Below are 14,568 nucleotides of genomic sequence, written 5' to 3'. Positions count from 1 at the left end.
ACTGACTGAACAATGTTATGTCCCTTCATGGGTGAGTGAGGTTTTATCAAGGGCTTTATGATGTCACAGTAACTGAAACAATGATAGATTATAGACTTTTCCTAATGTTAACCTGTGGTTCCCAGAAAGAGGCAAAAGGGTTGTAGGAATTGAGTCTGTCTGTCTGTCTGTCTGTCTGTCTGTCTGTCTGTCTGTCTGTCTGTCTGTCTGTCTGTCTGTCTGCCTGCCTGCCTGCCTGCCTGCCTGCCTGCCTGCCTGCCTGCCTGCCTGCCTGTCTGTCTGTCTGTCTGTCTGTCTGTCTGTCTGCCTGCCTGCCTGCCTGCCTGCCTGACTGTCTGTGTACACAGTATATGTGTACAGTTGACCTTTAACCCCATAATCCTAACACAGAGGGAAGCAGCTCCAGGTAATTCAAACATGTTTATTGGTTGAAAATGTGTTGCACTCTACAGACATACATTAATGGTGTCATTGTCTACAAGCTAGCTAACAGAGGCATGGTCCAAGGCCACAACACTATACGCCAAATGCCATTCAGGCAGCCCAAGTTTATTGGGATACATAGTGCAGGGGTTAAAACAACCAGACAAAATGTAAATGTGGTAAAAAATAAAACCAACAAAGAACAGATTACATATTCATTCTATATTAGTAACAGGTGAGTCAGACAATGATAATCTCCATCACAGTGCGTCCTCCCTCTGTGAGAATCTTAATGAAGGACATCAAGGGGTGTTACTGACTCAATTACATCCTGTTAGTCCCTGATTCAGACAGAGACAGTATCCACTGATCCAGACACCTTACCTGGTAACACTCTCAGAGGGTGGAGAAAACAGAGATTCCTGATGTATGGAAATACTCTCTCAGTGAAAGTGTGTGTGAATGTGTGTAGATGTGTGTTATTGACAGGGTCAGAGAATGACAGCTTTCCTCCTTCCCAGTCTAGCTGCACTCTGATCCTCTGGGGATTCTGTCTCACTGTGAGGGGAGTGAGTGGCTTATTTGGTACATGTGTGTTATAATCACCACCACCAAACAACACACCCCAGGATCTATGCCAATAACCATTGTATCCCTTCCTCTGGACAGACTCTGTGATCACACCCAGGTCCCAGCCTTTATTCTTCCTAACATCAATGTCCCAGCTGTGTGTTCCTGAGTTAAAACCCTTAGAGCCCAGGACCATTCTATGGCTATCAAACCTCTCTGGGTTGTCAGGAAGCTGCTGTTTCTCATCACTGTATCTCACACTGGTCAGATCATCAGACAGGATGAGATCTGGGTGGGCAGTGTTGAAGTCCAGAGTAACTGGAGCTGGAGAGAGAACACATACACACTGGATTAATTCAAATGTAGGGGGAATATATTACTGCATATGATATATAATGCTATGTGTTGTATGTTTTGTGTTACATACACCACTGTTCAAAAGATCGGGGTCATTTAGAAATGTCCTTGTTTTTGTAAGGAAAAGCAGATTTCTTTTATCACCTCGGATCAGACAAAGAGCTTCTGGATATCAGGACAGCGATCACTCACCTCGGATTAGACAAAGAGTTTCTGGATGTCAGGACAGCGATTACTCACCTCGGATTAGACAAAGAGCTTCTGGATATCAGGACAGCGATCACTCACCTCGGATCAGACAAAGAGCTTCTGGATGTCAGGACAGCGATCACTCACCTCGGATTAGACAAAGAGCTTCTGGATGTCAGGACAGCGATCACTCACCTCGGATCAGACAAAGAGCTTCTGGATGTCAGGACAGCGATCACTCACCTCGGATCAGACAAAGAGCTTCTGGATATCAGGACAGCGATCACTCACCTCGGATCAGACAAAGAGCTTCTGGATATCAGGACAGCGATTACTCACCTCGGATTAGACAAAGAGCTTCTGGATGTCAGGACAGCGATCACTCACCTCGGATCAGACAAAGAGCTTCTGGATATCAGGACAGCGATTACTCACCTCGGATTAGACAAAGAGCTTCTGGATGTCAGGACAGCGATCACTCACCTCGGATTAGACAAAGAGCTTCTGGATGTCAGGACAGCGATCACTCACCTCGGATTAGACAAAGAGCTTCTGGATGTCAGGACAGCGATCACTCACCTCGGATTAGACAAAGAGCTTCTGGATATCAGGACAGCGATTACTCACCTCGGATTAGACAAAGAGCTTCTGGATATCAGGACAGCGATCACTCACCTCGGATCAGACTAAGATTTTTTTCTACAACAAAGACGACACACAAGACATTCTCCAAACACCCCACAGGACCAACATCCCGGTTATTTGCAAGAGTAAGCGACGCAGGTACATAGGACAAAGAACCGGATGCCAGGTCAGGCCCTGGCGAAAGCGACTGGGAAAGCTGCTGCTACCGTCTATACTACTCGCCAACGTGCAATCACTGGACAATAAATTAGACGAAGTACGATCACGAATATCCTACCAACGGGACTTCAAAAACTGTAATATACCTATGTTTCACGGAATCGTGGCTGAATGACGACATGGATATAGAGCTAGCGGGATATACGCTGCACCGGCAAGATAGTACAACACACTCCAGTAAGACTAGGGGGGGGGGGAACGGTCTGCGCATATTTGTAAACAACAGCTGGTGCACGAAATCTGAGGAAGTCTCTAGATTTTGCTTGCCTGAAGTGGAGTATATTGTGATAAATTGCAGGCCACACTACTCACCTAGAGAGTTTTCAGCTATACTTTTTGTGGCTGTTTATTTACCACCACAGACAGATGCTGGAACTAAGACCACACTCAGTCAGCTGTATAAGGAAAATGAAACAGGAAACAACTCACCCAGAGGTGGCGCTCCTAGTGGCCGAAGACCTTAACCTCTCTTGGGTAGGGGGCAGTATTTTCACGTCCAGATGAAAAGCGTGCCCAAAGTAAACTGCCTGTTACTCAGGCCCAAGCTAGCATATCCATATAATTGGTAGATTTGGATAGAAAACACTCTAAAGTTTCTAAAACTGTTACAATTTGGTCTGTGAGTATAATAGAACTGATATGGAAGGCGAAACCCTGAGGACAAACCATCCCAAAAAAACAATATTTCAGTCTACCACTGTTTTCAATAGCTGTCACTTCTATTATAAGGCGAAATCCTCCCAGATTGCAGTTCCTAGGGCTTCCACTAGATGTCAGTCTTTGGAAAGAGTTTCATGCTGGTTTTTGGAAAAATGAGCCAGAAATTGAAGTTTTTCTAGGTGGCTCCCATTTTGGCTGTAGTGTTTCCAAGCGCATGGAAGAGAGCGTGCTCTTTTGTATTTTTCTCCGGTAAAGACAATAACAATTCTCTGTCTTAAATTTGATAATTTATTTACGTATTAGGGTATCTAAGGTTTGATTATAAACGTTGTTTGACTTGTTTGGAAAAGTTTATTAGAAACGTTTGGGAATCATTTTGTGTGCATTTTGATGGAGGGAAACTGGGTGGATTATTGACTGAAGCGCGCCAGTTAAACTGAGTTTTTATGGATATAAAGGACATTATCAAACAAAATGACCATTTGTGGTGTATCTGGGACCTTTTGGAGTGCCAACAGTAGAAGATCAAAGGTAAGGCATTTATTATATCGCTATTTCTGACTTCCGTGGCGCACCTGCCTGGTTGAAATATGTTTTTCATGCTTTTCTATGCGGGTGCTGTCCTCAGATAATCGCATGGTGTGCTTTCGCCGTAAAGCCTTTTTGAAATCTGACACAGCGGCTGGATTAATAACAAGAAGTTAAGCTTTATTTTGATGTATTACACTTGTGATGTTATGGAAGTTAAATATTTATAATTCTGTAGTTTGAATTTCGGACACATTTCACTGGATAAGTGAAATAAGAAGTTAATGCAGGGAAACTTAAATCAGTTCTATTTGCATTGTGTGCCCCCCAACCCCCGCCAACCCCTCTTTTACGCTACTGCTACTCTCTGTTCATCATATATGCATAGTCACTTTAACCATATCTACATGTACATACTACCTCAATCAGCCTGAGTAACTGGTGTCTGTATGTCGCCTCACTACTTTTATAGTCTCGCTACTGTAGATAGCATGTCTTTTTACTGTTGTTTTATTTCTTTACTTACCATTGTTCACCTAACACATTTTATGCTCTGTTGGTTAGAGCCTGTAAGTAAGCACTGTAAGGTACACACTTGTTGTATTCGGTGCCCGTGACAAAAACTTTGATTTGATTTGAGTAGTACACACTATTGTACGAGATCTTCAGTTTCTTGGCAGTTTCTTGCATGGCCTTACTTTCTCAGAACAAGAATAGACTTACGAGTTTCAGAATGAAGTTCTTTGTTTCTGGCCATTTTGAGCCTTTAATCGAACCCACAAATGCTGATGCTCCAGATACCCAACTAGTCTAAAGAAGGACAACTTTATTGCTTCTTTAGCGCAATAGTTTTCAGCTGTGCTAACATGTTTGCAAAATGGTTTTCTAATGATCAATTAGCCTTTTAAAATGATAAACTTGGAATAGCTAACACAACGTGCCATTGGAACACAGGAGTGATGGTCGCTGATAATGGGCAGCTGTACGACTATGTAGATATTCCATTAAAAGTCTGCCGTTTCCAGCTACAATAGTAATTTACAACATTAACAATGTCGACACTGTATTTCTGATCAATTTGATGTTATTTTAATGGCCAAAATATTTAGCTTATCTTTCAAAAACAAGGAAATGTCTAAGTGACCCCAAACTTTTGAACGGTAGTGTATGTGCACATGATAAACATTTCGCTACAGTCGCAATAACATCCGCTAACCATGTGTATGTGACCAATAAAATTTGATTTGATTAATTATTGGAAGATCCGCTGTAAACGTACAAAATAAATGTACAGTATGTAAATAATTCTAAATACCATTCACTGTCTATTTTTTCAGTATTGGAGAGTAATAGTGGTGGTCCAATATACAGTGTGTACAAAACATTAATAACATCTTCCTAATATTTTCTGCAATCAGAACAGGCTCAATTCGTCAGGAAAGGACTCTAGAAAGTGTCGGAAGCCCATCCAATCCAATCCAATCCTGACTCCAATGCTTCACACAGTTCTTTCAAGATGGCTGGTTGTCCCTTGGGTGGTGGCTCATACTTGATACTCACAGGAAACTGTTGAGCATGAAATCCCCATCCGTGTTGCAGCAGATCTTGACAAAAACCGGTGTGCCTGGCACCAACTACCACACCAAGTTCAAAGGCAATTCAATCTTTTGTCTTGCCTATTCACCCTCTGAATGGCACAAAATCCATGTTTCAACAGTCTCAAGGATTAAAATCTTTCTTAAACTTGTCTCCTCCCCTTTACCTACACTGATTGAAGTGGATTTAACAAGTGACATCAATAACGAATCGTGGCTTCACCTGGTCAGTCTAAATCTTTGAAAGAGCTGTTGTTCTTAATGTTTTGTACACTCAGTGTTTAATACCCATTATATCTCAAAGACCTACTTACTGTACTGAACTACTCCCTGCATCTTCTCCCAGACTCTGAACTGCAGGTTTCCCAGGTACTTTGCCACATCGATCAGCGCTCCTGAAACCCTCTCTGGATCTGGCAGTGTACACTGGGCTCTGGAAGAACATTCAGGAGTCAGTGTTGCTGTTGGGTTTGATACAGAACCACAGAGAAGAGAGAGACATAATAAAGTCCCATTACCTTTTCACTGTATCCTTGTAGTTCTGTTGGGAAACAAAATAACATGTTAATAGATGTATTGATCTTAGAAAATCAATTACTACAATATTTATTTCATAATTGATAGGGCGGGCTAATTGGCGGGCTGTATCACCGCCTGGTACGGCAACTGCTCCGCCCTCAACCATAAGGCTCTCCAGAGGGTAGTGAGGTCTGCACAACGTATCACCGGGGGCAAACTACCTGCCCTCCAGGACACCTACACCACCCGATGTTACAGGACGGCCACAAAGATCATCAAGGACAACACCCACCCAAGCCACTGCCTGTTCACCCCGCTATCACCCAGAAGGCGAGGTCAGTACAGGTGCATCAAAGCTGGGACCGAGAGACTGAAAAACAGCTTCTATCTCAAGGCCATCAGACTGTTAAACAGCAACCACTAACATTGAGTGGCTGCTGCCAACACACTGACTCAACTCCAGCCACTTCAATAATGGGAATTGATGGGAAAGGATGTAAAATATATCACTAGCCACTTTAAACAATGCTACCTTATATAATGTTTACATACCCTACATTATTCATCTCATATGTATACGTATATACTGTACTCTATCATCTACTGCATCCTTATGTAATACATGTATCACTAGCCACTTAACTATGCCACTTTGTTTACATACTCATCTCATATGTATATACTGTACTCAATACCATCTACTGTATCTTGCCTATACTGCTCTGCACCATCACTCATTCATATATCCTTATGTACATATTCTTTATCCCCTTACACTGTGTATAAGAAATTAGTTTTGGAATTGTTAGTTAGATTACTTGTTGGTTATTACTGCATTGTCTGAACTGGAAGCACAAGCATTTTGCTACACTCGCATTAACATCTGCTAACCATGTGTATGTGACAAATAAAATTTGATTTGATTTGGGAGTTGATTTATAGGTAGATTAGTCCTTACCTGCAGGAATGAGATGTCCTCAGCTCCCAGCTCTTCTTCTATGGTTCTGATTGTGTCTGAAAGTGATGATATCTCTCTGCTCATCTTCTCAATCTTCTTCTTCATCATCTGACTCTTCTGCTCCTCTTCCTCCTTCAGTTCAGCTATCCTGGCTCTCTCTTCATGATATAGAAACTGATGAAAATTCTTAAACCCCATCTTAATCAGCCTCTCTGTGTGCTGGGCCTGGCTCTGGAGACAGTATTTACCTTTATTTAACTAGGCAAGTCAGTTAAGAACACATTCTTATTTTCAATCAGCCTAGGAACAGTGGGTTAACTGCCTGTTCAGGGGCAGAACGACAGATGTGTACCTTGTCAGCTCAGGGGTTTGAACTTGCAACCTTGCGGTTACTAGTCCAACGCTCTAACCACTAGGCTACCCTGCCGCCCCAGTAGAGAGGAATGTCAAAGAAATCATCAATATCCATAATTCCACACGGTTATGATACATCTTCACAGTATCACTGTATCTCAGCTTCACTCTGTATTCTTACCTTGATGTGGTTGGCTGTTTGATCACAGCTCAGTTTAACTTCTCTAAAGACCTTCATCTTCTCCTGTAAGGGCTCCAGTGCAGTCTTGAGTTCCTCCTGGAATGAAACAACATTATAAAGAGGTGCTGTGTGTAAAATAAGTGGATTGGCACACAGATCTTCATTCACATTGACTGTATGCACATACAAAAACATAATTAGGTGGGAGCTGATATTCTAACATATACAAAAAGAGGGAAAAGAGGGAAACGAAAAAGAGGGAAACGAGGCGGTCTTCTGGTCAGACTCCGGAGACGGGCACACCGTGCACCACTCCCTAGCATTCTTCTTGCCAGTGTCCAGTCTCTTGACAACAAGGTTGATGAAATCCGAGCAAGGGTAGCATTCCAGAGGGACATCAGAGACTGTAACGTTCTGTGCTTCACGGATACATGGCTCACTGGAGAGACGCTATCCGAAGCGGTGCAGCCAACGGGTTTCTCCACGCATCGCGCCGATAGAAACAAACACCTTTCTGGTAAGAAGAGGGGTGGGGGCGTATGCCTTATGGCTAACGAGGCATGGTGCGATGAAAGAAACATACAGGAACTCAAATCCTTCTGTTCACCTGATTTAGAATTCCTCACAATCAAATGTAGACCGCATTATCTACCAAGAGAATTCTCTTCGATTATAATCACAGCCGTATATATCCCCCCCAAGCAGACACATCGATGGCTCTGAACGAATTTTATTTAACTCTTTGCAAACTGGAAACCATTTATCCGGAGGCTGCATTAATTGTTGCTGGGGATTTTAACAAGGCTAATCTGAAACCAAGACTCCCTCAATTTTATCAGCATATCGATTGCGCAACCAGGGGTGGAAAAACATTGGATCACTGTTACTCTAACTTCCGTGACGCATATAAGGCCCTGCCCCGCCCCCCTTTCGGAAAAGCTGACCACGACTCCATTTCGCTGATACCTGCCTACAGACAAAAACTAAAACAAGAAGCTCCCACGCTGAGGTCTGTCCAACGCTGGTCCGACCAAGCTGACTCCACACTCCAAGACTGCTTCCACCACGTGGACTGGGACATGTTTCGTATTGCGTCAGATAACAACATTGACGAATACGCTGATTCGGTGTGCGAGTTCATTAGAACGTGCATTGAAGATGTCGTTCCCATAGCAACGATTAAAACATTCCCTAACCAGAAACCGTGGATTGATGGCAGCATTCGCGTGAAACTGAAAGCACGAACCACTGCTTTTAATCAGGGCAAGGTGTCTGGTAACATGACCGAATACAAACAGTGCAGCTATTCCCTCCGTAAGGCTATCAAACAAGCTAAGCGTCAGTACAGAGACAAAGTAGAATCTCAATTCAACGGCTCAGACACAAGAGGCATGTGGCAGGGTCTACAGTCAATCACGGACTACAGGAAGAAATCCAGCCCAGTCACGGACCAGGATGTCTTTTTTGCCCGCTTTGAGGACAATACAGTGCCACTGACACGGCCTGCAACGGAAACATGCGGTCTCTCCTTCACTGCAGCCGAGGTGAGTAAAACATTTAAACGTGTTAACCCTCGCAAGGCTGCAGGCCCAGACGGCATCCCCAGCCGCGCCCTCAGAGCATGCGCAGACCAGCTGGCTGGTGTGTTTACGGACATATTCAATCAATCCCTATACCAGTCTGCTGTTCCCACATGCTTCAAGAGGGCCACCATTGTTCCTGTTCCCAAGAAAGCTAAGGTAACTGAGCTAAACGACTACCGCCCCGTAGCACTCACTTCCGTCATCATGAAGTGCTTTGAGAGACTAGTCAAGGACCATATCACCTCCACCCTACCTGACACCCTAGACCCACTCCAATTTGCTTACCGCCCAAATAGGTCCACAGACGATGCAATCTCAACCACACTGCACACTGCTCTAACCCATCTGGACAAGAGGAATACCTATGTGAGAATGCTCTTCATCGACTACAGCTCGGCATTCAACACCATAGTACCCTCCAAGCTCGTCATCAAGCTCGAGACCCTGGGTCTCGACCCCGCCCTGTGCAACTGGGTACTGGACTTCCTGACGGGTCGCCCCCAGGTGGTGAGGGTAGGTAACAACATCTCCTCCCCGCTGATCCTCAACACTGGGGCCCCACAAGGGTGCGTTCTGAGCCCTCTCCTGTACTCCCTGTTCACCCACGACTGCGTGGCCACGCACGCCTCCAACTCAATCATCAAGTTTGCGGACGACACAACAGTGGTAGGCTTGATTACCAACAACGACGAGACGGCCTACAGGGAGGAGGTGAGGGCCCTCGGAGTGTGGTGTCAGGAAAATAACCTCACACTCAACGTCAACAAAACTAAGGAGATGATTGTGGACTTCAGGAAACAGCAGAGGGAACACCCCCTATCCACATCGATGGAACAGTAGTGGAGAGAGTAGCAAGTTTTAAGTTCCTCGGCATACACATCACAGACAAACTGAATTGGTCCACTCACACAGACAGCATCGTGAAGAAGGCGCAGCAGCGCCTCTTCAACCTCAGGAGGCTGAAGAAATTCGGCTTGTCACCAAAAGCACTCACAAACTTCTACAGATGCACAATCGAGAGCATCCTGGCGGGATGTATCACCGCCTGGTACGGCAACTGCTCCGCCCTCAACCGTAAGGCTCTCCAGAGGGTAGTGAGGTCTGCACAACGCATCACCGGGGCAAACTACCTGCCCTCCAGGACACCTACACCACCCGATGTTACAGGAAGGCCATAAAGATCATCAAGGACATCAACCACCCGAGCCACTGCCTGTTCACCCCGCTATCATCCAGAAGGCGAGGTCAGTACAGGTGCATCAAAGCTGGGACCGAGAGACTGAAAAACAGCTTCTATCTCAAGTCCATCAGACTGTTAAACAGCCACCACTAACATTGAGTGGCTGCTGCCAACACACTGACACTGACTCAACTCCAGCCACTTTAATAATGGGAATTGATGGGAAATGATGTAAATATATCACTAGCCACTTTAAACAATGCTACCTTATATAATGTTACTTACCCTACATTATTCATCTCAGATGCATACGTATATACTGTACTCTATATCATCGACTGCATCCTTATGTAATACATGTATCACTAGCCACTTTAACTATGCCACTTTGTTTACATACTCATCTCATATGTATATACTGTACTCGATACTGTCTACTGTATCTTGCCTATGCTGCTCTGTACCATCACTCATTCAAATATCCTTATGTACATATTCTTTATCCCCTTACACTGTGTATAAGACAGTAGTTTAGGAATTGTTAGTTAGATTACTTGTTGGTTATTACTGCATTGTCGGAACTAGAAGCACAAGCATTTCGCTACACTCGCATTAACATCTGCTAACCATGTGTATGTGACAAATAAAATTTGATTTGATTTGATTTGATTTTTAATACACATGTGAATTGGAAGGGTGGTTTCTGTATATCCTAACTTCACCTGAGACACCCTTGGAGAGGATGGTAAAGGTCTGCTATTATCAACAGCGACCCGTGGGTGGCTACCTGCTACCCACATTCTGTAAGTCAAATCAAATCCAACGTTCTTTGTCACATGCGCCAAATACAACAAGTGTAGACTTCACCATGAAATGCTAACTTAACTGACAAGCCCTTAACCAACAGTGCCGTTCAAGAAGAGTTAAGAAAATATTTACCTAGTAGACTAAAATAAAAAGTAATAATAAAAGTAACACAATAAGAATAACAATAATGAGGCTTTATACAGGGGGCACCGGTACAAAGTCAGTGTGGAAGCTATATACAGGGGGCACCGGTACAAAGTCAGTGTGGAAGCTATATACAGGGGGCACCGGTACCGAGTTAGTGTGGAAGCTATATACAGGGGGCACCGGTACGAAGTCAGTGTGGAAGCTATATACAGGGGGCACCGGTACCGAGTTAGTGTGGAAGCTATATACAGGGGGCACCGGTACAAAGTCAGTGTGGAAGCTATATACAGGGGGCACCGGTACAAAGTCAGTGTGGAAGCTATATACAGGGGGCACCGGTACAAAGTCAGTGTGGAAGCTATATACAGGGGGCACCGGTACAAAGTCAGTGTGGAAGCTATATACAGGGGGCACCGGTACCGAGTCAGTGTGGAAGCTATATACAGGGGGCACCGGTACAAAGTCAGTGTGGAAGCTATATACAGGGGGCACCGGTACAAAGTCAGTGTGGAAGCTATATACAGGGGGCACCGGTACCGAGTTAGTGTGGAAGCTATATACAGGGGGCACCGGTACCGAGTCAGTGTGGAAGCTATATACAGGGGGCACCGGTACCGAGTCAGTGTGGAAGCTATATACAGGGGGCACCGGTACAAAATCAGTGTGGAAGCTATATACAGGGGGCACCGGTACAAAGTCAGTGTGGAAGCTATATACGGCGGGCACCGGTACCGAGTTAGTGTGGAAGCTATATACAGGGGGCACCGGTACAAAATCAGTGTGGAAGCTATATACAGGGGGCACCGGTACGAAGTCAGTGTGGAAGCTATATACAGGGGGCACCGGTACGAAGTCAGTGTGGAAGCTATATACAGGGGGCACCGGTACGAAGTCAGTGTGGAAGCTATATACAGGGGGCACCGGTACAAAGTCAGTGTGGAAGCTATATACAGGGGGCACCGGTACAAAGTCAGTGTGGAAGCTATATACAGGGGGCACCGGTACAAAGTCAGTGTGGAAGCTATATACAGGGGGCACCGGTACCGAGTTAGTGTGGAAGCTATATACAGGGGGCACCGGTACAAAATCAGTGTGGAAGCTATATACAGGGGGCACCGGTACGAAGTCAGTGTGGAAGCTATATACAGGGGGCACCGGTACGAAGTCAGTGTGGAAGCTATATACAGGGGGCACCGGTACAGAAGTCAGTGTGGAAGCTATATACAGGGGGCACCGGTACAAAGTCAGTGTGGAAGCTATATACAGGGGGCACCGGTAGGGGGCACCGTACCGAGTCAAAGTCAGTGTGAAGCTTAAAGTCAGTGTGGAAGCTATATACAGGGGGCACCGGTACAAAGTCAGTGTGGAAGCTATATACAGGGGGCACCGGTACCGAGTTAGTGTGGAAGCTATATACAGGGGGCACCGGTACAAAGTCAGTGTGGAAGCTATATACAGGGGACACCGGTACAAAGTCAGTGTGGAAGCTATATACAGGGGACACCGGTACAAAGTCAGTGTGGAAGCTATATACAGGGGGCACCGGTACCGAGTTAGTGTGGAAGCTATATACAGGGGGCACCGGTACAAAGTCAGTGTGGAAGCTATATACAGGGGGCACCGGTACCGAGTTAGTGTGGAAGCTATATACAGGGGGCACCGGTACCGAGTCAGTGTGGAAGCTATATACAGGGGGCACCGGTACCGAGTCAGTGTGGAAGCTATATACAGGGGGCACCGGTACAAAATCAGTGTGGAAGCTATATACAGGGGGCACCGGTACGAAGTCAGTGTGGAAGCTATATACAAGGGGCACCGGTACGAAGTCAGTGTGGAAGCTATATACAGGGGGCACCGGTACGAAGTCAGTGTGGAAGCTATATACAGGGGGCACCGGTACAAAGTCAGTGTGGAAGCTATATACAGGGGGCACCGGTACAAAGTCAGTGTGGAAGCTATATACAGGGGGCACCGGTACAAAGTCAGTGTGGAAGCTATATACAGGGGGCACCGGTACCGAGTTAGTGTGGAAGCTATATACAGGGGGCACCGGTACAAAGTCAGTGTGGAAGCTATATACAGGGGACACCGGTACAAAGTCAGTGTGGAAGCTATATACAGGGGACACCGGTACAAAGTCAGTGTGGAAGCTATATACAGGAGGCACCGGTACAAAGTCAGTGTGGAAGCTATATACAGGGGGCACCGGTACAAAGTCAGTGTGGAAGCTATATACAGGGGGCACCGGTACAAAATCAGTGTGGAAGCTATATACAGGGGGCACCGGTACGAAGTCAGTGTGGAAGCTATATACAGGGGGCACCGGTACAAAATCAGTGTGGAAGCTATATACAGGGGGCACCGGTACGAAGTCAGTGTGGAAGCTATATACAGGGGGCACCGGTACAAAGTCAGTGTGGAAGCTATATACAGGGTCACCGGTATGGAGTCAGTGTGGAAGCTATATACAGGGGGCACCGGTACAAAGTCAGTGTGGAAGCTATATACAGGGGGCACCGGTACCGATTTTGTTAATTGTAGTGATAAATACATCTCCTACCTTATGATCCAGTACAGCTTCATCTATTGGGCAGCAGTCATGGCTTTTATGCTTTTTGGAAGTTTGACACACCAAACAGATGGGCTGTTTATCCTCCAGACAGAAGAGCTTGAGTTTCTCACTGTGTTGACTGCAGAGCACCTCAGACCCTGCTGAAGCTCTCTGGCTTCTGTCCTGTAAGTAGGCCTCACACAGGTTCTTTAAAACCAGGTTACAGGGGGGAAATTCCATTGATGATTTCTTTCTGCAGACTGGACATTCCCAAGATGTCTTCTGTTTCCAGTATTCCTCCAGACAGGCTTTACAGAAGCTGTGGCTACACAACAGGACCACAGGATCCTTGAAGATGTTACGACACACAGGACAGGAGAAATCAACCTCGGAGAGAGAAGCTTTAGAGGCCATTTCTCACTGCTTATCTCTGTTATGAAGGTTTACTTTCACTTCTGACTTCTGAACTCTTTTGACTGAGGTTCACTTTCGAAAACTTATCTGAACTTATCTGAAATCTCTGTTTTCTTGACGGTGTTCCTTAGTCTTCAATTGTTGTTTTGATTCTTGGTTGTTTACCAAAAATTCTAAATAGCTGAATGTTACAGCGCGCTGTTCTGTTGTGAGCGTTTCTCCTTCCTGTTCAGCAGGAGTAGGGTGGAGCTCTGCTGAGTTGTCTTTATATCAGTTTGAGTCTGTGCAGGACACTTCCACAAGATGTCAGTGTTTGGTTAAATATGACTGGATTTTATTGCTTCAAAAGGCCAGGTTTATGAAATGTACCAAATAAACTGATCTAAGGTTTCTCCTCATCTGACTTGACTGTTAGCTGAATTCTGACTATCTATGTCTCTGGTTAATTCAGCACCATGGACAGCAACTGTATGGAAGTGCCAAGCAGTCAACTTCAGCAGCTGAAACTCCTACATTGGACTGGAGTTTACATTCAGGCTACCAAGAGCAAGATGGTGACTCCACACAACAAACCAACTCCCCAAACAAGAGCCTGGAGTTGTGTTTGTGAATGTGTGCTTGTGTATGTACGTGTGTGTGCATGTATGTGTACACAGTATTTGTGTGCAGCTGATCTTAATTTAACCCC

The 14,568-nt window shown here is 45.2% G+C and overlaps 1 protein-coding gene across 1 annotated transcript; it reads right to left on the bottom strand.

Annotated features, from left to right (window-relative positions):
- Window positions 1-401: 401 nt before the first annotated feature.
- On the bottom strand, window positions 402-14,496 carry LOC135527852 (zinc-binding protein A33-like). Its single transcript, XM_064956461.1, has 6 exons — window positions 13,476-14,496; window positions 7,199-7,294; window positions 6,664-6,894; window positions 5,705-5,727; window positions 5,501-5,619; window positions 402-1,317 (listed from the first exon to the last, which is right to left on the bottom strand). Exons 1-6 carry the CDS (start codon window positions 13,878-13,880, stop codon window positions 770-772), a joined length of 1,422 nt encoding a protein of 473 aa, XP_064812533.1. The 5' UTR covers window positions 13,881-14,496; the 3' UTR covers window positions 402-769.
- Window positions 14,497-14,568: the final 72 nt, after the last annotated feature.

This window comes from Oncorhynchus masou, chromosome 33, assembly GCF_036934945.1.
Source record: "Oncorhynchus masou masou isolate Uvic2021 chromosome 33, UVic_Omas_1.1, whole genome shotgun sequence".
In the NCBI taxonomy this organism is placed as follows: Eukaryota; Metazoa; Chordata; class Actinopteri; order Salmoniformes; family Salmonidae; genus Oncorhynchus; species Oncorhynchus masou.
Note: the sequence above shows the minus strand (reverse complement) of the source record. Positions and strands in the feature narration are given on the sequence as shown.

Excerpts from the sequence above, each read along its gene's own strand:
- LOC135527852 (XM_064956461.1), bottom strand. The coding sequence starts at position 13,880 with ATGGCCTCTAAAGCTTCTCTCTCCGAGGTTGATTTCTCCTGTCCTGTG. Across the intron at positions 7,295-13,475 it reads AAGCTGTACTGGATCATAAG|GAGGAACTCAAGACTGCACT; the intron begins GTAGGAGATGTA and ends GTTTCATTCCAG. Across the intron at positions 6,895-7,198 it reads AAACAGCCAACCACATCAAG|AGCCAGGCCCAGCACACAGA; the intron begins GTAAGAATACAG and ends TACTGTCTCCAG.